Raw genomic sequence first — 26,192 nt, 5'->3', positions numbered from 1 at the left:
GTTGTCACTAATGCCATCTATGTGGTCTTAGAGTAAATAACGTAGTTCCACGAAGCAAAACTAGGTAGCGCTTTTTCGACATCAAAAGTTTCACGTAAAATGCAGAGGGCGCGCGAGTGCCTAATTCCGCATCAGTCCGACCAATCAGGAGCTAGAATGGGAATCTATTGCAATAACCTCTCGTTATTCGTGACGTCGTCCAATGCAGTACGGCTATTTTCGTTCGTGATAGGCCGCCGACATTTTGTTTTGCACAACTAACGCCAGGATTTGGAAAACATGTCATTGAATTCTGCCGGGTGGACAATACAAGACGATGAAAAATTAGTTGATTTGGTGAAACCGCATCCAGAACTTTATGATACGCCTCCATCTCAAAAGAGTACTTTAGGACAAATACACCACACGTGGCAGGAAATAGCATGTAAAATCACTAAACCAGGTGAGTTATTAGCTTTGTTTTCGAACATAAACATCAGCTGATCACTATAAACATTACTGACTCTGAAGCGAGACTGTGTATAAATTTGGTACTGATTAGTATTGTGCTTCCAATTTCAGCTGAGGAGTGCAAGAAGCGGTGGCGAGCGCTTCACAACGAGTTTATAGGAAATAAATGTTTGGGCACTTTAGTGCACGAACGTAGGAAAACACTTCAGGAGAAGCTGCAATTTCTGGACGCAGTGAACGTTAAGGACCAAGCCTTGCAGAACGCAGAAGTTGGTAATCTCAACGCCAGTCTAGCAGACGCAATGGTAGAGGGAGAATCGAGTAAGGAGGGGATAGGAGGAGAGCAGGTCATAACTGACAACCAGGAATATTATGAGGTAAGTTTATGTTGTTTATTACATGCTTGATAATACATTTATTTTAATATTTTCTAGACCTATTGTGTACTTAAGGTTGGGTTGCACCAACTAACTTTAACTATTTAAACTGTAACTTTAACTACAATGCAAAATGTCAAGTCTTTGGTTAAACTTAAAAGTGGACGCCATCAAAACGCCATATTTAACCATAACCATAGAGCTCGACAAGGTTTTAAATGCATGTGGCGAAAAAAGAAACTAACGCTGTCATCATACAAAAAAAACATTTTTGACGGTTCTCCTTTACCAGCAGCGCCCCCGCCCACATTCATATAACCTTGTTGGACCAGCTGTTATCTGTCAATTTCTCCGGTCAAAGTTAAGGTTAAAGTTAAAGTTAAATTTGCCTTAACTATAACCATAACTTTAACCACGCCTCTGGTGCAACCCAACCGTGTTTGCCATAACTCATATAACAGATATAGGGTGTCTTCATCTGTAATAACAATTTAAAATCGAGTGTGTTATACTGCCGCATAACAATTGAAAATCTATTGTGTCTGTTATTCCCACAATCAAGGTATTAAAATAATATTAATTGTTATTATGATATATTTTAAAACTTAATGAAACCCCTTATGCATATGTTAACTTCTTTAAAAATCCTTATAAATATTTTGTTAATCAGCATAGCAACATATTTTGACCTAATTTAATTATAAATCTATACATTTTCAGATAGAGATAGTGGATGAAGTGTCTCAAGTGCAGCCGACACCTAATAGGCCCTTCATCAAACTGTTACCTGCGAGCCAAGTAAAAACCGAGCCAGCGCCAAAGAAAATTGTTAAAAGAAATGTGGGACGAAAAAAATCTGTACCTATACCGCCTAATTTGACTCCAGTGAAAATATTACCAAAACCTTTGATACCTATGAGAGAACCTAGGATAGTAAGATGCATCGAGACACCAAAATCTTTGGAACAGAGATCTCAGACTGTCGATAAACTCATCGAGAAAGTTATAAGGGAGAGCACAAATGAAATAGATGTATTCTTCAGAAGTATGGCAGCGAGTGTAAAGAAGTTGCAACCAAATTTAATACCCAAAGTCAAGATGGAAGTGTGCAATGTTATTGCTAAATATGAAATGCAAAATTTTGATAAGACTTCTTAGATTGCTAGATGCCAAATATGATACAAAAAGTTAACTAAAACCGTAAGAGCTATAGCTCACCGGAACGCCACGGCGATGTCGCCAGCTGTAAGGCTATAGCTCTAAGGCTGGATTTATATGCGGCGGCGCAACCGCGAGGTTTAGCGGCTGCACCACGAGATCACAACAAATTATTGTATGTGAATGACAGCGCGGCCGTATAAATCCAGCCTAAGGCTGCGTTTCCACCAGAGCTGAGCGGAGCTGTGTTGCGAGGAATGTGTTTTTGATAACCAATAGAATCGCTTCATTGACGTGAGCTTGCCGTGACATCGCTCAGCGCGGCGATGCTATTGGATCTTAAAAACACATTCCTCGCAACACATCTCTGGTGGAAACGCAGCCTAAAAATTGGTGAATGAACCAAGAAAGAGACATTCAAAAGTTATGTTATTTTATATTATTATAATACATAGATATTAACTTAGTTTAAAATATAAAGAATAAGCAATATACAGAGTAGGAACAGATTGGAAGAAAAATTTTAAGATCATTTACAACTTAGGTAGATAGATTAAAATTTTATTGTTAAAATCCAACGTAAATAACTTGATTGTTTGACCGATTCTGTATTTAAAAATAAAAGTTTCGAGTTACTTGAGAACTTTGTAATAATGTCATTTAAGTCATAACTCATCTATATAGGGTGTAACAAAAATAAGTGATAATACTTTAGGGTGTGTACATGTTCCTTGTAGAGAGTTCACTGTGAAAGTAGCAGCGCTGAAAGACCATATTTTTTTTCACTTTTGTATGGAAAACTCGTGACGCTCGGGACCTTGCCCATACAAAAGTGAAAAAAAAAATTCGTCTTTCAGCGCTGCTACTTTTACAGTGAACTCTCTACAAGGAACATGTACACACCCTAAAGTATTATCACTTATTTTAGTTACATACTGTATATATAAAAATGGATTTTCAATTGTGTTAGTAACGCAAAAACTCGAAAACGGCTGAACGGATTGGGCTAATTTTAGTCTTAAAATATTCGTAGAAGTCCAGGGAAGGTTTTAAAGTGACACGAAGTTCACCGGGACAGCTAGTAAGAGGTAAAAATATGATGTCATTCTGAAATACATTTAACTTACATGCAACTTGCATGATGTTGGCTTACTTGCATGCTGCAAGTAAGCCACAGACAATTAAAGCAAATTGCAAAATATCACTGCCATGATTACAAACATTTGGTAAAAAAATCCTAAAATTTATGCTTTCCCTTATCTTTAATGGTAAAGAAATAATTGTAAATAAAAAGTAATTTGATAATGATAATGAGTAATTTGATTATAGAACAGGTAGGCTCAAAATTTATCCGTGTTTTCTTTATGCTATGGTTTATTTGTTATCAAATCCTAACACATACCTATCCTAAAGGATATGATACGTGTTAGTTTTTAAATAGATACTTCAAAGTATTGTAAACTATCCTCGACGTGTTTCAGATAATATATAAACGTATTGTAAAATTAAATTGTTAGTTATTACATCTAAGGCTTATTACAGGCCATAAGTTTTGTAGATTTTTTAAAATGACCCAATAAATGGTTAAATATAGTTATGGTGGTTTAAATTCTTTACAATTTTTTTTCTCTGTTAGGACTTAGGGCTCTCACACATAACTTCGAATTCGTGTGAATTCGCATCGCAATGTCATTTTTAGGGTTCCGTACCCAAAGGGTAAAAACGGGACCCTATTACTAAGACTTCGATGTCTGTCTGTAGGCTGTAGCTCAAGAACCGCTATAGCTAGACTTCTGAAATTTTCACAGATATATCTGTTGCCGCAATTTCAATATTTTTATTCATTTTTTGAATTTCTCAAAAACAGCAATTAGCGCGACTTTTTTAATTTTTAAATGACCTCTTGACATGCCCCCTAACGATTCATCACGTCAAATAACGGTAGGTCTTTATTCGAAGACCACTCAATTTTTCGTTACATATTTACTGTATCATTTTATCGCAGATATTCTCGCGCGTTGCGACGCAAAATATTCGCAGTTTTGTGTGGGAGCCCTTAGCGCAGCGGATATTATAAATATACATACCTATATTAAAATATTATGTACAATAATATTATATTATTTAATAATGAACATATTAATATTATCTTAGATGAATTAGGTTTTTGGTTTTCTAATTTTCCCAAGACGTGCTTAAAGGATAAAATGTATTAGTACCACCAAGTTTCGTTTATAATTGAGCCATATACATTATACATATTACCTACTTTCATCTAGGCTTATATCTACATATTAATACGTGAGCCAAAAACTTTGTATCCCTTTTGGCGAAAAATGGGGAAACGTCGGTAGGTGAATGAAATTTTGCACAGTTATAGTTTATATGGTGAAGGAGTGCATCGAGCTAATATTATTTTGAAATTAAGCTTTTATCAATACATTTTTTTAACAAATAAAACATTACACACACTACAACACACACACTAGGAAAAATTACAGATTTTTGAGTGACAAGCCTGTACATACGAATGATACGACTCTTTTATTTATTGTTGAAGTCTGTTGACAACAAAGTGACAAATTGAAAATGGATTATAGTTTTTTTTATTGAATCAGAGATACTATTAGACAATGCTTACACGGCCAGTCTGAGATCAGCTGAGTCCCAGAGACGAAAGTTGAAAAAAATATGATAAAGTTAATATTTTTTTACAAAAAGGTTACGTCCTAATGTCGTTGAAACTAAGGTCGAATATCGACCATTGGGCGATCTCTAGTTTAAGTAGATATATCATCACTAACAAGTATTTTTAACTTAAATATCCTAGGTGTATTCTCGCCAGGATCGGGGTAGGTCATCGGGATGCGATGGGCGGGGCGTCTAGACACGGTTCGCCGCCCGATACGAGTGCATTTAGGCCTTGTTCACACTAACATATTATACTGTATACGCGGCCTGACATTTGACACCGCTAATAATGCAGTGGTCGTCCGATAGGTACGAGTGCTCACTGATCACACGAAATACCGTCCTCACCCTGACACTTCACACTACTAATCTCTACATCTATAGTCCGTCAAGAAAGTAAAGAAATTAAAAAGTAGCAACACCGTAGTGTCATCCCTTTTTTCTTAGATTGATTTGAAAGGGATAACACTACGATGTTGCCACTTTATAATTTCTTCACTTACTTGACAGAATGTACGTACGTACCTAAATAAAAATATATTAATAAAAAATCATTTTTATTTTATTAGCCAAATTGGTTCTCGAGTGACTTATAAAAGCTAATTTTAATTTCGAAATACTTAATACATACTTAGAAATCAAGGAAAGGTTTCGTATAGGAAAACGAAAATTGTCGAGCACAGTAAGGTCCTGTCCAAATCGTGTAAGTAAATGGAAGGAAAAGGGGCAGTGTCCTATACAGTGCTTGTGCCTCCAGTTTCGCGGAGCAGTTTAAAGTTGAGCGCGGCCTATGCTATGTACTCCGTTTTAAATACGAAGAAAATGCCAACGAAATAAAAGTCAATGCATTTTGACAAGTTCTGGTTTCTGATTAATAAAGTTGCCAAAACACTTCGGGGTTACTCGGAAATGCCTTCGAATTAAAATATTTAGCGGTTGGTTACTACTTACTCACTTTCGAAATGCGGTGGTTGAAAAATGGAAATAATGAGGCGACGATTTCGAATCAGTACCTTTTTTCCCATAAATGAGGAAAATGGCACAATTGAAAAAGCAGTCGTTGCATTCTTTCAACAAGCTTTGTCACATCATCGTGCGAATTTTGTCGCGTCGATCGTTAAAGAATCGCCCGTGTCGTGTGTAATGGCCCTAAGGATTGGCAGGGCATCGAACGACCTTCCAATGCTAGACTTGTCTATACTTATACTATAATTAGCCTTAAAAGTTTTGTTTATAGACGAGGCATCCATACTAATATTATAAATGCGAAAGTGTGTCTGTCTGTCTGTTACTTCTTCACGCCCAAACCGCAGAACCGATTTTGCTGAAATTTGGCATGGAGATACTTTGAGTCCCGGGAAAGGACATAGGATAGTTTTTGTTCCCAAAAAATGTACGGTTCTTGCGCGATAGACGAGTTTTGACGCAACGGAGTTGCGGGCGTCATCTAGTAAATGATAAAGGCCTAATGCAATCATTCTATAGTCCAAACGTCGAGGCGGATCACAAAATTTCACACACATTTTATATAGCATTTTGAGACTACTGTCATAGTTTGGATCACATAATGATAAATGCCATTTAAAAATGCTAAATTCGATACTCAAAACGCGTATATAATTAACAATTGGTATAAAAAATTCGTCTACATCTTGTACATATGCACATCTCAAATGGCAGCTTAAAAATCAACTTCAAACTTAAGTACCCTGCCATAGGGTCCATAATGACGTGACAATTCCAACCCAATCTATAACTCCTTTCCAACTTTAACCCTATTCGAGTGTCGGGCCTCGGGAGTCGGGAGTGAATAGACGAAAGCGCGGTTCTAGTGGCTGAGCTAACAAGGCACTTTGGGGGGTAGTCTACGTATTCTTAAAGCAAACCCCCACCTGAGGTTCTAACTGTTGCTCTGAAATAATAAACTTGGTGCAGAACGGATAATGTAGAGCCTGCATATATTTCCGATAACCACGGTGCAGCGTAAAGATTAAAGAATATCTTATTATTAATACGCGAACGAAAAACTTTGTAACCCTTTTTACGAAAAATGGGGAAACGTAGGTGCATGAAATTTTGCACAGTTATAGTTTATATGGTGAAGGAGTGCATCGAACTAATATTATTTTGAAATTATGCTTTTATCATACATTTTTTTAACAAATGAAACATTACACACACTACAACACACACACATGAGAAATGACAGATTTTTGAGTGACAAGGCTATACATACGAATTATACTCTTTTATTTATGGTTGAAGTCTGGACAACAAATTGACAAATTGAAAATGGATTATAATTTTTTTATTGAATCTAAGATACTATTAGACAATGCTTACACGGCCAGTCTGAGATCAGCTAAGTCCCAGAGACAAGAGTTGAAAAAAATTATGAAAATCAATATTTTTTACAAAATATAGGTAGTAGTCCTAATATCGTTGAAATTAAGGTCGAATTTCGACCTTAATTTCAATTTTTTTTTGGCAAATTTAAAGGCAGTCAGTTCAAGTTAGCTTCTTTGTAATCCCGCCAATCCAGCGGGATGCCGCAAAATTTTCGACCCCGAAATAGTGGGATCCCGCATGCATTTTGCGGGATCCCACTATTTCGGGGTCCCGGTATATCCCGGTATTGCATTCCATATTCGTAATGGTTTGTATTGGTCCATCATGGACCAAACGTGAGGGTCTCTACTAGGGATTGCAGAAAACGGATTTTTTAAAAAATACCGGATTTTCGGATTTTTCATCCTCAAATCCGGATTATCCGGATAATCCGGATTTTTTGTAATTTTTGAAATATTTTTGATAAACAGCTTTAAATTTAAGTTATTTTCTTATTATTTCTTTATTTAACATTCATTTTAAAAGTGCAAAATAAAACGTCTTAAAAAAATTAACATTTTTCTTAAGTTAGCGATTTTCACATGGGTGTAAAAAGGAAGAGAATAAAATAACAGTATCTGGTACATAAAATATTATTAAAGACTCGAAAATGCTTTGATTTTTTTAACTATTTAAAAATGTGAAATTTTAGTTACCAAGAAAAAACTAAGCAATCTCCGCTTTATTGACTACTTCGTCATTTTTGCGCCTACAGCCGTAGGCCGCATATCATTAAATTATGCTCCAAGATCTGCAAGTCTAGAGGTGGAACTTACAAAAAATAGGTCAAAAACACAAACAGTGATCAACAGTACGAGACGTAGGGTCGAGTTAGACGAGCAAGGAATTCACTATGTCAATGAGTACCTGTACTTGGGCCAATTAGTTTCTTATAACAGCAGAAAGGCAGAAAAACTGGTCCATGAAAGATGGTGACTTACCAATCTCACTGAAGCGCAGACTCGTTGATATGACGTGTATTTCGCTCGTCATAACCAACGATGCGCAAACTCGATCATTGACCGATTTACGATTTACAAAAGTTCCAACTCAGGGTCTACCAAAGATCAATACAGGTTAAATCTAAACAAAACAATAAAAAACATAATTTGCTCCCAAACTAGAATCACAGACGTAGGAATCAAGACGGCCAAGCTAAAGTGGCATTGGGCTGGCCGCGTTATCCGCATGCATCTAGGCAGGATATCGACTGAGTGGGTATAATATATATCTAGGCCTAAGACGAGATAGCGCTATGCTCTAGAGGTTTTTTTTGGATCCGAAGGCAGATCATTGTAATCCTGATGTTAAGACGATCTTTGACGATCTATTGTGACTCCTTCGTATTAGACGCATCCGTCTCCAACGCAGTGCTGCTCATAAATTTGACGATGTGATTGAGATTGGTGCTACGAATTTCCTCTTTAGTAAATAGGAACGTTTTTGCTCTGTAGTAGAGCAGTAGAGTCAAGTAGAAGGTGAATATTAACACCTATCCTGTAAAGGCTCTTGTTGAGCTTACATTGTCCAGTTAGGCTTCTGGCAAGGATTCTAGCCTAGAACACGGTTATAAACTCCCCACTGGAGGCATATCAGCTGGGCTGGCAAACTGTGACGCTGGAGCAAGATAAGTGAAAGATTCAGGCGGCGCCTTTGCCCAGCCGTTGGATAGTGTATTTATATTTAAGCTATTGCACAGAATGAATTAAAACAATTATTTAAACTTTAAATCGTTTTTCAACATTACGTTAACTTACTATATTCCTTTATTTGATTATACAGAATCACAAATCAGCGATGGTTACGTCACAAACAATTATAATTCATAATTAGAACCTCAATGTAAACAAAAAAACAATATTATGTTTATAGAAAAAACATTGTATTCAATACTAAAATGTTCTAAAATAATTTATCATCATTGCATTTATATTACCATTATAGAAAACATAATAATATTATAGTAAAACTAGCTGTTGCCCTCGACTTCGTCCGCGTTAGTATAGTAGATCACGTCCCAAGTATTATTTATTGTACATTGTACAAAAATATTCAATGTACAGCATTGACTTTCCTACGATTTTATTATATATAAGTAGATAGATGTTCTGCGCGGCTTCGCTTGCGTAATTTAGGAATTTCACGCGACCGTACATTTTTCCGCAAAAAAATAGCCTATGTAAGGGACATAGGCTATTTAACGTGATCTATTCTTCATGTTTGCCAAATAACATAAAAATTGCTCCAGTAGTTCTTAAGAATCTTAAGATAATAAGCAATTTCATATAATTTCCCGCGTCTTTTCCGCATTCTCCTCTATTTCTTCGCTCCTATTAGTCGTAGAATAATAAATTTCTTCGTTTCTATTAATCTTAGCGTGATAAAATATAGCCTATAGCCTTCCTCGATAAATGGGCTATCTAACACTGAAAGAATTTTTCAAATCGGACCGGTAGGTTCCTGAGATTAGCGCGTTCAAACAAACAAACTAACAAACTCCGCAGAATTATAATATTATTAGTATAGATAAGAGCTAGGTTATAAGAAATTAAGATAATATGTCGTTATTTCTTTTAAATAAAATGAAAAAATATTACAGAAATGTAATAACAACGACCAAATAACTACGCAATGGAATGTTAGACATACGCAATTCTGACTTTGGTACGTGTAGACCACGCAAAGTTGTGATAGCGCCTTAAAACAAATGTGGATTTGTATTGTCAGATATTATTACGATATATTTAAATTAATTGTATGTTACGTAAAAGCTTATTTTTCATAATTTTGTCTAATATTCGAAAAAACCGAAAATCCGCATTTTGTAAAGTAAAAATCCGGATTTTTCAAAGGCCCAAAAAATCCGGACTATCCGGATTTTTCGGATTTCGAAGTATCCGGATTGCAATCCCTAGTCTCTACTCTCTATACTCTATTGTGACTCTATAGTCTATACTCTATCTATAGTATAGTCAGTTGAGGGATTAGTTCTTCCTAATGCTGATTAAAGTTTTTTTATTAATTCCAAATGCTGAGTAAACGCACCTACCGTAAATTGCGCCTTACGTATAATAGTGTATATTCAACAATGCCTATCCAATTACTCTACTTTCAAATTGGATTGAAGCTGAATTAAACACCAACGGTTGGAAGTAGCCACAATAAAAACAGCCAGAAATCGATAGGAACGCATATTATACAATGTACTTAGGTTCGTCATTTGAGCTAATGAATTCTTTCATTGTAGTATCAGTTTTGAGATTGGATCCATCAAAATCAAAATTAATAATTTAAAACTGTTTAAGGATACCTAGTAAGTCACGCCAGAGATATTCAGGAACTCTACCGTTATAGAGAATATCTTTAAAACGCACAAATTGATTAAAAAGTTTCGTTTAAGGACTTCACTTACTAATGAAAATATTTACAAAACGGACAACTTAACTTTCTCTTAGGCTTTAACTGTTTTCAACTTTATCAAGTGACTTTTCGTATACAGAATCCTGTGGCCATAATATTTAAGGGTCACGTCGTGTGGAAGGCCACACGACGTTTTTTTACGCTCGTTTGTATCGATACAAACGCAAGTTGAACGCTCAACAAACGGAAGGAAGCCGACACGTTTTAAAATGTATATCTGCCAAAACGCGATGAAAACGCGCAGATGACGAGCGCATCAGAAAAGCGCGTCGTCAGTGCGCGAAAAATACGTTGTGTTGAAAGGCCCTAAGTCATCCACTGTGCAAATATTTTAATAGTATAGGTTGATTACGATTTTCCATTAAGAAACATCCTGTGTTTTATGTCGGTCAGATTTCGATAGAAGCAAGGAACTATTTCTTTACTATCGTTATTGATATAACATTGAATGTAAAGTTTTGTAAGTCTCGCTAAAATTCAAGAAAGGTTGAACCGATTTGGCTAATTTTAGTCTTTACGAAAGTTCGGAATGGTTAACATTTAGACTGGGTTGCACCAACTAACTTTGACTTTAACTATAACCGGAAAAATTGACAGATGTCGTACGTATGAGAATATGGGGTGTTTGGACGCCATATTTAACTTTAACTATAACCATGCCTCTGGCACAACCCAACCTAAGAGAGAAGTACAATACGAAGTTCACCAGCAGGCTTAGCATAACAATAAGAGCGCCTTCACATTACGTCGTAAGCAGTGCGGCAGCCGCGCTGCAGCCGCGCGACTTCTATACAAAACTAATAAAGGAAACGGGAAAGAATCAACATACTGACAGATTTTATTAATGATAAAATGGCGGATTACCTTTGTCGATATGTTACTTTGTCTATTCTTCCGAAGAAAGAAACCGCTTCTATGGTGACCATGCTAAGCTTAGTGGTCGTCAAGTAAAATATAAATTATATTGCCTCGAAGAGCCATAGCAAAGAAGCAATTTCTTAAGCCTAACAAACTAATCCTCTTAGGAATTAGATGTTTAATCCAAAATGAGTAATCGACGGTCAACCTTCGCGAAGCCTCAGGTCAAATAATCTCTGACCTAAGGCTTATGGTATTCGCCCGACCCACGAAACTACTTTTAATCTCATTCGCGATGAATCATTGAGAGAGAAAGTATTTCACGCGGGTATAATACTAATTTGGCTCAATTGTGTGAGTTCTCACGCAAAGTATGTTTAGTGGCTCAGTCTACTCAATGAAGACCTTGTATGGACTATAGTTTTAACATGTCACGTCATACTTTCTAAGCCCAGTTTTATTCAAGAATTAAGAGAGTTAAAATTGCTACAATTATAAAAGCACTAGCTGTTGCCCGCGACTTCGTCCGCGTTAGCATAGTAGATCACATCCCAAGTACTTATTATTTATTGTACAAAGATATTCAATGTACAGAATTGACTTCCCTACGATTTTATTATATACTAGCGGCCCGCCCCGGCTTCGCACGGGTGGACATTGATTTTTAAATAAATTTTTTTCAATCTTTATTGCTTAGTCAATAGTCATTCAAAACGTAATGAATTAATGAAGCACTATAATATTATCCCATCAATGAAGCGGCACCCGGCTGTCGCATAACTATTATATTATAAATCTATTGTGTCTGCGATTCCCATGATCGAGGTAATAATAATTAATATTTACGTGGACTCTCCGGGCGAGCACACCCGCGCGGCGCGCCTTGACGACGCCCAATTCGCAACGTGCAGCAGAAATCGTAATATTTTAATTTCGCCATTACATTAAAACCAAACGTCCAATTTTAATCATGCAAAGACCAAATATTATCTACATTAACTGTACTTAGTAATGAAATAATTTATTTTGATAACAATTAATGCCATGAGTAAAATTAAGGCATTAAAATGTTTTTGGACTACATTTAAATGCCTTAATTTCAAGATTTTTTAATAAAAAAATGGTTATTGTGCCTCACTCAACATAGATAGGTATAGTGTGTCGCGGACTTTTTTGTGGATATTTAAAAGATCTACAATTACTTAGAACATTTTATGGTTCTATCTTTTATAGTTTAGGCAGCGTACGCGAAAAAATAACATTTCTGGTTGATTTTTTACACCTTGCGTCCGAAAATCCCAAATATCTTACGGAACCCTATTTTTTTCCAAAATAAAATTTTGCCTATGTTCAGCAGAATTAATGTAGGATTCCAATGGTTTTCAAGACAAACAAACAATCAAATCTTTCCTCTTTATAATAGTAGTGTAGATAGCATTACATTCCTATTTGAAATGTCTATAATTTTAAAGGCATAGCGATTTTAAATAGGATTCAAATAAAGGTGCGTCTAGATTAGCGCGACGTAACTATGCCCAGACATGGTCACGCAGTTACGTCAGATGACGGATATGTCAAGCCCAGCTGACGTCATGACTAACATACCTTGACATGACCTGACCGAATAACGTAGCTACGCCAAGCCTGTCTACATAATATCTGGCTGTGAATCAATTTCTCTGATAGTACAGTACTTTTGAAAAGTCACAGTCAGAGTCATCAAGACGCACTTTTAGGGTCAAGTCAGACCGCAACGTAACGCGTAGATACCTTGAGAGTTGAGATTGATTTCTAAATTATACATGGAATTGACAGATTTCAATGTAAGTTGCAAGACGCGACATCTCACGCAATTGAAATCTATCAATTCAATACAATGCATCTCACCGCATCTATGGGGTCACGTTGCAGTCCAGGCTGACCCTTAAAAGTCGTTAACGGCACAATGAATAATGTGATAAAGGAATATCCGAGGCTTATAATAATCACAAAAGTTCCTGATGGGTCTGTCCAAATATTTTAAAAGCCACGTCAATCCTCGCAAAGTAAATAAGGGGCAAGTAAATAAAATTGAGTTGGGGAACAAAATGGGAAGTGAATTCCATTGTTATTGATCACCGTCACCACATAGGGGTCACTAATTAATGTATGGGGTCTGATACATAGTAGTGCGTGGTGAAATAGATTTAAGGGAAGATACTTCTGTTTTAGATCTACTAATCTGTAGCGGACACGACAGAAGTTCTCCAGGGCCTGTAGACAAGTGGCAAAGCGCTAACGCTAACGATAACGCTAGCGCTACAAAATGTATGCGATTTGACATAAGTCATCGCTTCGCTAGCGAATACTAATGTCAAATCCATACATTTTGTAGCGCTAGCGTTAGCGTTCGCGTTAGCGTTTTGCCACTTGTCTACGGGGGCTGTGTCTATCCATGTCTTAAATAGAAACGTCTAGAAGAAAGTGTTACAATCTGAACCATACAATTGATTAAAAAACATTATCGAATTGACCGATTTGTGAATCTAAACTATGTATCTATGAGCCCACTAATTGAACATAATATAAGAAAATTTTTATCCAAATTCTTTAAGAAGATTGATAAAACTTCACTGATTTTTCATCGTTACATATTTGTAATATCAATTCAACAATTATTACTGGTAACTTCAGAACCAAAACAACACAAACAAATATTACATACACAAACTAATCATAGGAAAGTGAGATCTTTATAGAAATCTGGTTATTCGTGTTATGTCTTTTGTCTTTATATTTGCTTATCTATTTATATTTACCAAAGTGCAGCCTATAAAACCCGATACTTCACACTTGGGTGCATGGGAAGCGCGGATCGGACGCGACGGTGCGGTCAGATCGCAGTTACAGGGTAATTGATATTGACGATGGATGGAAATAGAGCACTTTCTCTATAACCATAGAGATTACAGTAAAGGAGTACAAGGTACTTGGGAATTGACATCACAGACCTAAAAGACTAACGTCGCCATACTTTAAAATGTTATTTTAAAGTCACACAATATTCTAGTTCGCACCATCTTCTCAATGTCATTCAGGTTACATAGTGTGTAACTATTTATTGATCTGTGATTCAGGTATGATTTTGCATATAGCCGAATAATAATAATAATAATAATAAGCCGAGTAATAATAATAATTAACTATAACAGCTGTTTCGATTTCTTGTCATCCGACAATCGACATCCACACTGCAAAAATCCTTGTAGAGTAAGACAGATGATATCTCTAATTGCCAACCCGTTTGTATTTCAACCAACCCTCAACATAATCACAAACATCAAAAAATTTCTAGAATCAAGATTCAAGCAGGCGCGATCGCAGCCTGAAATTTGGAGGGGGTCACTCAGCAGTCACTACACTAATTATAATATTTTGTTTTTATCTGCGCCCTCGGACGGTTCTGGGTTGACAGCTGTCTAAGGTCAGGCTTAGTGGTGGTTAGGGGATAGATAGAAATTTCCTTTTATTATTTAGCAAGATTTTGAGATTTTTCAATTGGACCTTAGATTTTGGGGGGGGGTAACGTCCCCTGTGCCCCCCCCCCCCCCCCTTCGGACCGCGCCTGGATTCTAGAATAATCCGCATACCTGTGTGTTGGTGAAGCGCCTGCTACCGCTGCGGCTGAGGGTTCCTCCTCTGACGTTGCTGTCAGACAGTTCGACCTCCACTCCCCCGTCGGCTGCTCGTCTGCGAGACAGCTCGCAGAGTTCGGCGATCGGTTGCACCTGGAGACACAAGATATGTTACAATCATACAAGGATATTTTTGGCACCAAATCAAAAGCCACCATCTTGTAAAATGCCACTTGACAGACACAATTGTTTTAGACCTACGCCTGAAGATCATTCTCCACGTGGCCAAATTATAAGTTATAGCTGGTGTTACTTTGACACAATATAGCACACAGCATTCATGATCTAATTAAGATTTATGACAATGTCATCAAAATACATCAAAAGATTCTCGTGAGTCTGTACAGAGAATCTCTAGCCAAATCTTCCCGCGTTACGCATATATTTTTAACAGTTACGTTTCTCACGGTAATTATGCACACAATTAGGAAATAGCATAACAATATTCCATAAATGTTTACCCCATTTTTAGAAACCTTCTGAGACTCAAACAATCGGCTGAGAATGCCGCGTCCCGCTCTAACAACGTAATTTTTTCGTTTGTTAGAGTAGGACGCGGCATTCTCGTATGATTGTTTGAATCTCAAAATGGTTTCGTGGTACGGTCCCAGGTTACATAGTTAGCAAAGAAGCACTCATTATTGTCGATCGATAGCAACTTAGTATTCGCCACTCGCTTAGCTGCGGTATTCGAGAAATTAAAATTTTCACGTCTTTTTAATCGCAATAGTAAAAATATATAAATGAGGTTTATTTTTTAAATCCAGTTTTTTAAGAATCAAGAGAAAGCCTCAATGGACATTGCAATTTGCAGTATTGCTTCCAATTAATGCGGTCATGAAGCTATCTTTGTACCTTTATTACTTCATTAAAAATTGTATTATTTCTTGTGATTGGTGTTAATGGGCAAAAAGTGATTGATCACTGTTGTGCGACACAAACAGCATCTCTCGGAGACAAGAAACATCAGAATCATTAGAACCAACGTTACAATAAATCTGCCATCACTTATCATTAGCTGTGTACGATAAGTATGACTACAATGGACATAAAACTTAAGCTAAAAATTAAAAGATATCTATATTTTATTACCTTTATAGTCACAGAATCTTGACTGCCTTTAATCAGATCGATGACTTCTTCCCTACTTTTTCCTTCAACGTTGACTCCGTTCACTTCAATAAGTCTGTCACCAGGCAGTAGGCCGGTTTCACTCGCTCCCGGATAAGATCCCGGTTCGGCGAGTATCACAGATTTGTAAGACAGTTTACTTATAACAATGTTGCTATTGTATTTGTTGTCCCCGTTAACGTGATTCGACTCCTCAGATCCATTCATATCTTTAACATCACCGATGAAAATTCGCTCCTGAATCATAGCACGTCTCAGGCTAAATCCGAAATCATTTCTAGGAGCTTTTTGACGCTGAATAGTCAGAATCCTTGGCTTAGGGAGTTGAACTGGGCTGAGAGATGGAAGAGGCAAATAAACATCTTCGAATGCGCTATTTCTGGACCAGCGATGGAAACCTTGAGATTCGCCAACAGGAGAAGTAGAAAACGGTGGCGTAGCAAAAGATGAATTCGTAGTTGTATCGGTTAGCGAATCGGCACTAGGCGAGGTAGAAGTCACACCCAGATAGCTGTTTCCATTAACCTTTGGTGCGTCATCGGTATCATGTGCAGCGATGGCAGAGTTAGTGCTGTTTTTGTAATTTTTGAACTGATTTTCAACGGGGCTATGAATAACCTTCTTGGTGAAGTTTTGCACGTGTTGCATGTCGTCGCTGGAGGAGGTACTTTTTGATGGGGGAATCCCGTACGTGATCAGTTCATTTCTTTGGGTGTTGCGAGCGACTACATTCGAATCTTGCCCATTTAAGTAATCGACAGTATCTGCACTGTGAACGTTGCTCTCTTGTGAATTAGAACTAGTGTTACTCAATCGAGGACCTTTAAGGATACCTCGTTTGGGTGGTCGAGGCGGGACTGGAGGTAGATTTGGTGCTTGTCTAGGACTAGTGTTCAAGTTATTGGGATTATTGAGAGAATTAAGCGACGTTTCGGAGCTATCAGATTGCAAGACACCCTCCTTCTTGTTCCACGTATGTGTTGGATAATTTGGAGAGAGGTGGTTATTTTCATCGCTTAGGTTCGAGTTAGATCCTGATGTCGAAATTAATGGGTAGTTGGAGTAGTTTGAGTCTTGTTCGAGATGGGCGAATAGAGACGCAGTATAATCAGCAGTAATTCCAGATGGGAGTTTCTCTTTCTCTTTACGTCTGCCACGCAATTTGAGAGACCGCCGAACCTGAAAAAAAATTTTCGTGAGTAAAAGCTAAACTAAGTTTTGTGCAAATAAATTAAAATACATTAAAGTAACGATTGTACAATCATTAATCTTGTAATATTCTGCAACTTTTTGCCTCATCGAAAAGGGTATTAATAGCACCATAAGCAATTAATACATGATTTAGCTGATGCAATTGGAATTTTTTGCTTTTTAATGTGCTTGTAATTATATGTATTATGAATTTCTTAATATATTAAGACGTATTAACGATCAAGAAAAATGTTACTTCACGTAACAAATTGCATTCTATAAGTACACTAATACATAAAAAGGAAAAAAAAATAGCTGGCATAGACTCCGTTCCTTTTCGTCGGGCGACGTCAACAATCACATTGCGAGATAGCTAAACTTGGCAACCATTTTGGTTGAATTAAAGTACGAACCGAGGATCCTGATAGCGAAAACAAAATTGCAAACCGGATGCAGGAGATTAATTTGAGTCGTTTAATCGCTTAAAACCAGATCACGTACAACTCTCGATTTCAGACGTAAGAACTGGTAACAGTACTAAAAACGGTGATGAAACTCGCTCTGTCGCTAATTACGAGAACCGCATTCCTCTTACCAAGGCAAGAAAACAGAAACATTTCTAATGAAAGTGCTGTCGGGAGATTTAATCACGTTTGTAAATCACGTCCTATGGTAGGATAATCGTGGTTAATTTATAATGCGGCTAATTTTCCTTTCAACTAGAAGCAAGGTTTTCCATCAAAGGTACAATCACACTAACCATTAAAATTTTATTAGATTATACATATGATAAACATATAGCCAAATTTTATAAAGTTTAAACTAAATCAACGTTCAAGTATTTACATTTTACATCAAGTCATTGCATTTCCTTTTGGTCAAAAACGGTAGAAGGAAATCTATACTAATATTATAAAGCGGAAGAGTTTGTTAGTTTGTTTGTTTGAACGCGCTAATCTCAGGAACTACTGGTCCGATTTGAAAAATTCTTTCAGTGTTAGATAGTCCATTTATCGAGGAAGGCTATAGGCTATATTTTATCACGCTAAGACTAATAGGAGCGAGGAAATAGAGGAAAATGTGGAAAAACGGGGGAAAATTATTTAAAAGGGCTTATTTGGACGTGCTAATCTCAGGAGCTACTGGTTCGATTTGAAAAATTCTTTCAGTGTTAGATAGGTCAGATATCTAGAAAGGCAATAGGCTACATTTTATCACGCTAAGACTAATAGTAGCGAAGAAATAGAAAAATGTGAAAAAAACGGGGGAAATTATTTCAAAGGGCTAATCTCACGAAGTACTGGAGCAATTTTTCTGTTATTTTTCACAGACTTATCTGTAAGTAAGTAAGTAGACTACGTAAAGAATCATAGGCTATTTTTTGTGGACTAATTTGTCTGTGAAATATCTAATTTACGCGGGCGAAGCCGACGACATCACGCGTAAATGGCTGGATCCATTTTGCTGAACATAGAATACATTTTGTCCCGGAAAATGTACGGCTACTGCACAATATATTTTTATTATTTGCGCGTAAACTATTCAATCTATTTTGATGGAATTTGGAATGGAGATACTTTGAGTCTCGGAAAAGGACAAGGAATACTAATTTTGTCCCGGAAAATGTACAGTTCCCGCACAATAAACTTTTATGATTATCGCCTAAACTATTTAATCTATTTTGATGAAATTTGGCATGGAGATTGGAGATACTAATTTGAATCTGGGACGAGGAATGTTTTTTGTCCCGGGAAAATGTGCAGTTCCCACACAATATACTTTTCTGATTTGCGCGTAAAGGTTTCAATCGAAGTACGGGAACAACTATTAAAACTAAAGTCCACGCGGACGAAATCGCGGGACACAGCTAGTTATAGTCATAGTAATCAAACATTAATAATTTTGAAACAAGTAGACAAATGCCACTAACGAGGATGTTTGTTTTGAGATAACGGACCATTGTTACGTTGTCACAATTAAGGAAAACAACTCGCAGAGGATCATATTGCTTCGGTGATGACTACTTAGGCTACAAATGACTACTTATAGGAAATTCTAGAATATCTATACTCGAAACATCAATAATTTAAATTTTTATTTGCTTAGCCATAAAGTGTATCTTTCTACGGCAAACTAACTTTTTTTGATTCTCATTTTATTTAGGGATTTTAGCACACTCACTACCTCTCCACTCAGAGACCAATATTATTTGGTTAACTGTAATTAAAGGAAGATTTTCACATTAGCCCCATTCATTATCTCTCCAAAGAATTTGTTTAAATAGAAGTCTTTGTATCTCTCAAACTATTCATTAAATTGAAGTTTAATAATCATGATATGAAAATGAAATCACTACGGGCCCATTTTCTTAAATAAAAAGTAGAAGAAAATGAAATCTGTCATAGAATCAGTTCATCCCTAAAATCAGTTAGTCCTACTCTTTCACATCTTTTTTTTTTTTATGAAATAAGGGGGCAAACGAGCAAACGGGTCACCTGATGGAAAGCAACTTCCGTCGTCCATGGACACTCGCAGCATCAGAAGAGCTGCAGGTGCGTTGCCGGCCTTTTAAGAGGGAATAAAATAGGAGAGGGTAGGGATGGGAAGGGAAGCGAATAGGGGAGAGTAGGGAAGGGAATAGGGTAGGGGATTGGGCCTCCGGTAAACTCACTCACTCGGCGAAACACAGCGCAAGCGCTGTTTCACGCCGGTTTTCTGTGAGAACGTGGTATTTCTCCGGTCGAGCCGGCCCATTCGTGCCGAAGCATGGCTCTCCCACGTATAAAATCTCCGTGTCCATCCTAAGCCTACAAGCCTACTGCTTGTACGTATAGTTATAACTTCGTCAGCACTCTAATTATGTTTGGACCACTTATTGAATGGCTGCACATCGATCAATCGAGGTTGAAGAGTCAATTACTAAACGAGTGCGGTCAACACGGTTCAACTTGCCAATTTATTTGCACTGCCCAATATGTGGATATCAAAAGTGCATACAAAGAGTTTAACAGAATGAATTGATATAACAATTAAGTGACGTGATTCTTGGATAAGATTATATTGAAAAGGGGCAGCTACTTGCAAAGAACACTCTTTTAGATTGAATAAGTTTGAAATATTAAATTAAATAATATGATTAGTGTTTAATTCCTACCAGAAGTAAAGGCGTTAGGTTACTTCATCAGGAGGACTAGTAACGGCTTGTTGGACTTCCATTTAAAATGACGTATATCTATATATATAAAACTCAAAGGTAACTGACTGATTGACATAGTGATCTATCAACGCACAGCCCAAACCACTGCCGATCGGGCTGAAATTTGGCATGCAGGTAGATATTATGACGTAGGCATCCGCTAAGAAAGGATTTTGATAAATTCCACCTCTAAGGCGTTAAAATAGGGAATGAAAGTTTGTATATAATAAAACTTCTTAACGCGAGCAAAAGAGTAAAAGCTCGTCAATAATAAAGATTGTAGAATATAGATAGACAATTTGTCAGCGTAGAGCTACAAATAAAAAAAAATATTCGTAGGTGTAGAGGATATACGAATAGTTACGATGGCTAAACATCTCCATGCTGAGAAGTGTCTAAGGGCAATAAGGAATACGATAATAAAGTTTATTTACAAACAGCGCATATAAACGATAGCACCTGTAACACTACCAAACCAACAGTTTCTAACGGGGACAATCCATTGAACAAACAAAAGTGTCACAGTTGAACAGACGATGGTATTTTGTACGGCCTCATGCTCTGACCTATTGAGACACACTTTACAAGATTAACCATAAAGGATTTAATCTTTCTTGACATTAATATCTGTAATCTTGTTTCTTGGGTTCCACTGGAATCTATGTATTAATACGTGAGAGAAAAACTTTGTAACCCTTTTTACAAAAAATGGGGAAACGTAGGTGCATGAAATTTTGCACAGTTATAGTTTATATGGTGAAGGAGTGCATCGAGCTAATATTATTTTAAAATTATGCTTTTATCATATATATTTTTAACAAATAAAACGTTACATACACTATGACACTACTACTAGGAAAAATGACAGATTTTTGAGTGACAAGCCTATACATACGAATTATACTCTTTAATTTATGGTTGAAGTCTGTTGACAACAAGTTAACAAATTGAAAATGGATTATTGTATTTAATTTTAGATACCTACTATTAGACAATGCTTAAACGGCCAGTCTGAGATCAGCTGAGTCCCAGAGAAAAGAATTGAAAAAACTATGATGAAGTCAATATTTTTTACAAAATATAGGTAGTAGTCCTAATGTCGTTGCAAGTAAGGTCGAATTTCGACCATTGGGCGATCTTTAGTCTAGATAATATGTTCTCAATTCGCTGTCAGACCCGGATTTGCATTAGTTTCTTTGGATATTGCATCAGGTTTTTTAATAGAGCTAGGCAATAAATTAAACTTATATTATGTATATCATCATTTTATTTTTGCTATTTCGTTTTGACCGGTTAAATTGTTTGTTCTTTTATTAAAATCTTAAAAAAGGAAACGGTTATAAAAAACGAAAATTTGTGACGAATCTCTTAGTTTTGTGCTGAACCCCTCCTAAATATTTCACAAGTGATTATAACAGTAATAATTGTAAAAACGTAGACCGCCTTGATAAACCCGTTCTAAGTTACTGTTACTTAATTGCCAAATATTTAGCAGTTTATACACAACAACACGCAATTAAAGTCGTTATGTATTGGATGGGTATTATTAGCAACTATGTCAAAAATGTTGGACTCGTCTGTACACCTGTGTCATCTTTTTTAAAGGTTCAAAGTTCTAGTGCCAATACATTATCTTACTTGACTTGAGTTTTGGTAAAACTTACTTCTTCCAATCGTAGTGGTTCCTCCAAGCCTGCAGCTATGCGTTCTCTTTTCTCTCTCTCCTTGCGCTCTTTCTTCTCTTTCTTTCTCCTCTCTTTTTCTCCGTCTCGCTCCTCATATCCTCCGGAGTCACCGCTGGACAGCACAGCCGACTTTTTAATAAAATTAAACATGTCGGATCTGAAACAAAAACAAATAGAAGAGTTGAATAATGTTCATTTATCATTTAACCCTATGGATCATGGAAGAACACGTGTTGACAAGAAGAAATTATGTTTCTAAGATCTATACAGCATAGGGAATGTTATTATTCGACAAATTTACTATTCGAATAATTCGAATATTTTACAAAAGTTTTCGAATAATTCGAATATTATTCGAATTATTCAAAATTTTTGAAAAATGCTGAAAACTCTGAACAAAAGTAACAAAAAACTTCGTACAACATATACAACCTATTTTGTTAATACTACGAAGTAAGCAATTCTTATTTTTACTTTTATCAACATAAATCTTTGTAAATGACATAATAGTTAATTTTTATCGTTAAACACTTTAAAAATGTATATTTTAAGGTTACAGCTGGGCAATAAAAGAAAGGCTGTAAAGTGTTAACCGTTTTCGATCGTAGCACCTTTTACTTTTCTCATGTGATTATGCTTGAAAGAAGTCAATGGATACAGATCGTGAGCGACCATTACTGACGATACTGAAATCCATGACTGAAAAGAGTTTATAATATCTTCATTTTCATGTCTTTAGGTAAAATCGTTATTTTGCCTAAAAACATGCAAATGAATTTGTTAGACGTTTCTAAAACATGGTCAACGGCGACGATGAATGGTCGTATACTCATTAGTTAGACTAAAAACAGATTTATGGGTGGTTTCACAAAAACAGGAAAACTTCGTTTCCGCAGCACATTTCAGTTAAAATCAATACTAATTATTTACTACCGCAATTGCTAAATAATAGTTTACAATGTGTTTAATTTATCCCCCAAATCATCTTAAAAGTAACATTATACTAGATATTTAAAATCTGTTTAATATGTCCCAAATGTCAGGCCGTAGACATGTCCGTTCTCCGAAATTTTGTATTTAGGAATCCATATTGAAAAAAAGTACTATGTTTGTCCTTATATTTATTAATATGTTTTAAAATGTTTAAGCACTCGCAGCTAATTATGTGAGTATTTTGTAGTTAAAAGAAACAATAATTATTTTTTCTCGAATGAGTTTAGTGTCCTCAACTTTATTCGCCAGGCCCTAGCCACTTACGAATTTTAAAATTTCGCGACATCATTAGAATGTGCGTTGAATATTGTTGGTGAATTTAAGAGCATTACATGAAGTTATTCTCTGACAACACTCGCTCTGCGGCGGTCATTTTATAAATCAGTGCAAAAATGAAAATTTGTGGGCCACCACGTGGTAATTCCAGTCACTTGTTCAATCCCTAGATAAGTAATTTTGTTGTTTATTGATATTAAATCATAATCATAAATTGACTGGCCCTTTTAGATAAGACACAATTAATTGATCACCTATCATGTACACTAACAGGGAATTTCATAACAAATTAATTAATATGATGAAAACAAAATAACAAATATGATGAAAACAAAATACCATCAAAAGTTGCCCTATTTAGTAGAATATTCATAAATAATATTATTTTTCTGAAATAAACTTAATTATGTTCTTATTCCATGTTAATTTTATGTTTGATAGCATTTTAAACAAAAATAAAAAATATTTTTACTATTAGAATTATTCGAAAAATAATTTGGCGAATATTCGAATAATAAAATCGTAGAATATTGGAATAAAAAGAGTATTCGAATATTCGAATAACATACCCTAATACAGCAGCAAGTAATAAATTGTATGATGTAGATATAAAAAAACTATAGGAGTTAATTTTTCACGTCTAACTTTCAGAGAAGTCACACTTGACTGATTATACCAAAAACTAGTCGACCATTTTAATTATTTTTTGCAGTACGTCTCAAAGCATAGCTATTTTATGGACACAACGATTACAATAGCATCGTGGAGTGGTTTCTTTTTAAACTCTCAAGTCAATATACTTTAGTTAAAAGGTACACTAAGGCCGGTATAAATAGTCCGTACTCAAGATGCATCTCGGTCTCAAGACACGGTTCAGGCTCTGTGATTGGTTGGCTGTCAAAATTTGGACCAATCACAGAGCCGAACCGCGTCTTGAGACCGGATCGCATCTTAAGTACTGACTATTTATACCAGCCTAAACGACGCCCGCAACTCCGTTGTCCCAAATGTCGTTTATCGTGGGGGAACCGTACATTTTCCGGGATAAAAGTATTCTATGTCCTTTACCGAGACTCAATTCTCAAATATCTCTATAATTACCAAATTTCAGCAAAATTGAGTCAGCGATTTGGGCGTGAAGAGGTAACAGACAGACAGACACACTGTCGTATTTATAATATTAGTCAGGAAGTATGGATAGGTATACAAAGTATGTCCAAAGTAACTTGATCTTAGCCTTTATAGTGTATATTGAGTCGGAAAAACAATACGAATATATTTAGAAAGAATGATTCATAGGTCAGAATATCATAATTTGATTATAAAAAACCTTGAACTATAGAAGACGGGTCATTTATCTGAGGTCAGTAGAGAGATTAGGAAACAAATGGTGCTTTTAAGGTTACCGTTAGAAAATAATGTATCACAATTTACCGCCATTTTAAGCTTAAGTCTATATTTAAGCCGAAGCCTAGCAAATTTAAAATCTTTTGGTGATTTAAGTCTATATATTTAAAAGGAGATATCAAAATTTGCTCAAATGTTCAATTTCATCTTGTGAAATGCTTTTTTGTGAACCTTTTTTTAGGGTTTCGTACCCAAAGGGTAAAAACGGGACCCTATTACTGAAACTTCGATGTCTGTCCATCTGTCCGTCTGTCCCCAGGCTGCAACTCAAGAACCGGTATAGCTAGACATCTGAAATTTTCACAGATTGTGTATATCTATTGCCGCTATAACAACAAATACTAAAAACAAAATAAAATAAATATTCCTATACAACAAACGTAAACAAACGTAAACGTTGACCCGTTTTGCTCGTAGTCAATAATGGTACCAGGTAGGAACTTGAAATGCTAACAAAATTCTTAATTATATTTGTTCTTGAATAATGAATGAAAAAAATCAAATAACATTTTTTGCCAAATTTCGCTGAATTTTTGACGTGGGAGAGCCATGCTTCGGCACGAATGGGCCGGCTCGACCGGAGAAATACCACGTCCTCACAGAAAACCGGCGTGAAACAGCGCTTGCGCTGTGTTTCGCCGAGTGAGTGAGTTTACCGGAGGCCCAATCCCCTTCCCTTTTCCCTTCCATACCCTCCCCTATTTCCTTCCCTACCCTCCCCTATAATTCCCTTCCCTACTCTCCCCTGTTACCCCTTAAAAGGCCGGCAACGCACCTGCAGCTCTTCTGATGCTGCGAGTGTCCATGGGCGACGGAAGTTGCTTTCCATCAGGTGACCCGTTTGCTCGTTTGCCCCCTTATTTCATAAAAAAAAAAAAAAAAAAAAAAAGAATAACGGTACGGAACCCTTCGTGCGCGAGTCCAACTCGCACTTGGCCGACTTTTACTGGATATATAACCAGATTACTTTTACTGGATATATTACCTTAATCACGCCGACAGCCTACATCCCAACTGACTTACTGGGGATGCAAATTACAAAATATGCAAGAATGCAAACGTTGTCTCAGATGACTGCTTGCGTGGCATTAAATATGTAGAGTGCGTATAATGTATACATAGTACGTACATAATAAGCATCTTAAAATGGGCAGAAAATACTTTCAGAAAAATTATTAACCAATGCTTTTTAGTTTTTAGGGACAAAGATTTTTTAAAATCACAGATATAAAACGTTACGATTACGTACTGTAAATGAAAATATTATGATATTGCTGCTTGCTCCACTGCGCCCTCT

General features: G+C 36.3%; 2 protein-coding genes across 3 annotated transcripts in view; one reads left to right on the top strand and one right to left on the bottom strand.

The window, feature by feature from the left end:
• Window positions 1-26,192, bottom strand: part of LOC121728173 (unconventional myosin-XVIIIa) — a 238,603-nt gene that overhangs the window by 195,300 nt on the left and 17,111 nt on the right. For both annotated transcript variants that reach the window (XM_042116297.1, XM_042116298.1), the window contains exons 2-4: window positions 22,199-22,376; window positions 16,109-17,326; window positions 14,972-15,109 (exon numbers count right to left, since the gene is read on the bottom strand). In XM_042116297.1, the coding sequence (XP_041972231.1) occupies window positions 14,972-15,109; window positions 16,109-17,326; window positions 22,199-22,369 (1,527 nt within the window). In that variant the 5' untranslated portion in view covers window positions 22,370-22,376. The remainder of the gene's footprint in view (window positions 1-14,971; window positions 15,110-16,108; window positions 17,327-22,198; window positions 22,377-26,192) is intronic.
• Window positions 204-2,065, top strand: LOC121728174. Its single transcript, XM_042116303.1, has 3 exons — window positions 204-442; window positions 562-827; window positions 1,548-2,065. Exons 1-3 carry the CDS (start codon window positions 280-282, stop codon window positions 1,983-1,985), a joined length of 867 nt encoding a protein of 288 aa, XP_041972237.1. The 5' UTR covers window positions 204-279; the 3' UTR covers window positions 1,986-2,065.

This window comes from Aricia agestis, chromosome 6, assembly GCF_905147365.1.
Source record: "Aricia agestis chromosome 6, ilAriAges1.1, whole genome shotgun sequence".
Lineage (NCBI taxonomy): Eukaryota > Metazoa > Arthropoda > Insecta > Lepidoptera > Lycaenidae > Aricia > Aricia agestis.
Note: the sequence above shows the minus strand (reverse complement) of the source record. Positions and strands in the feature narration are given on the sequence as shown.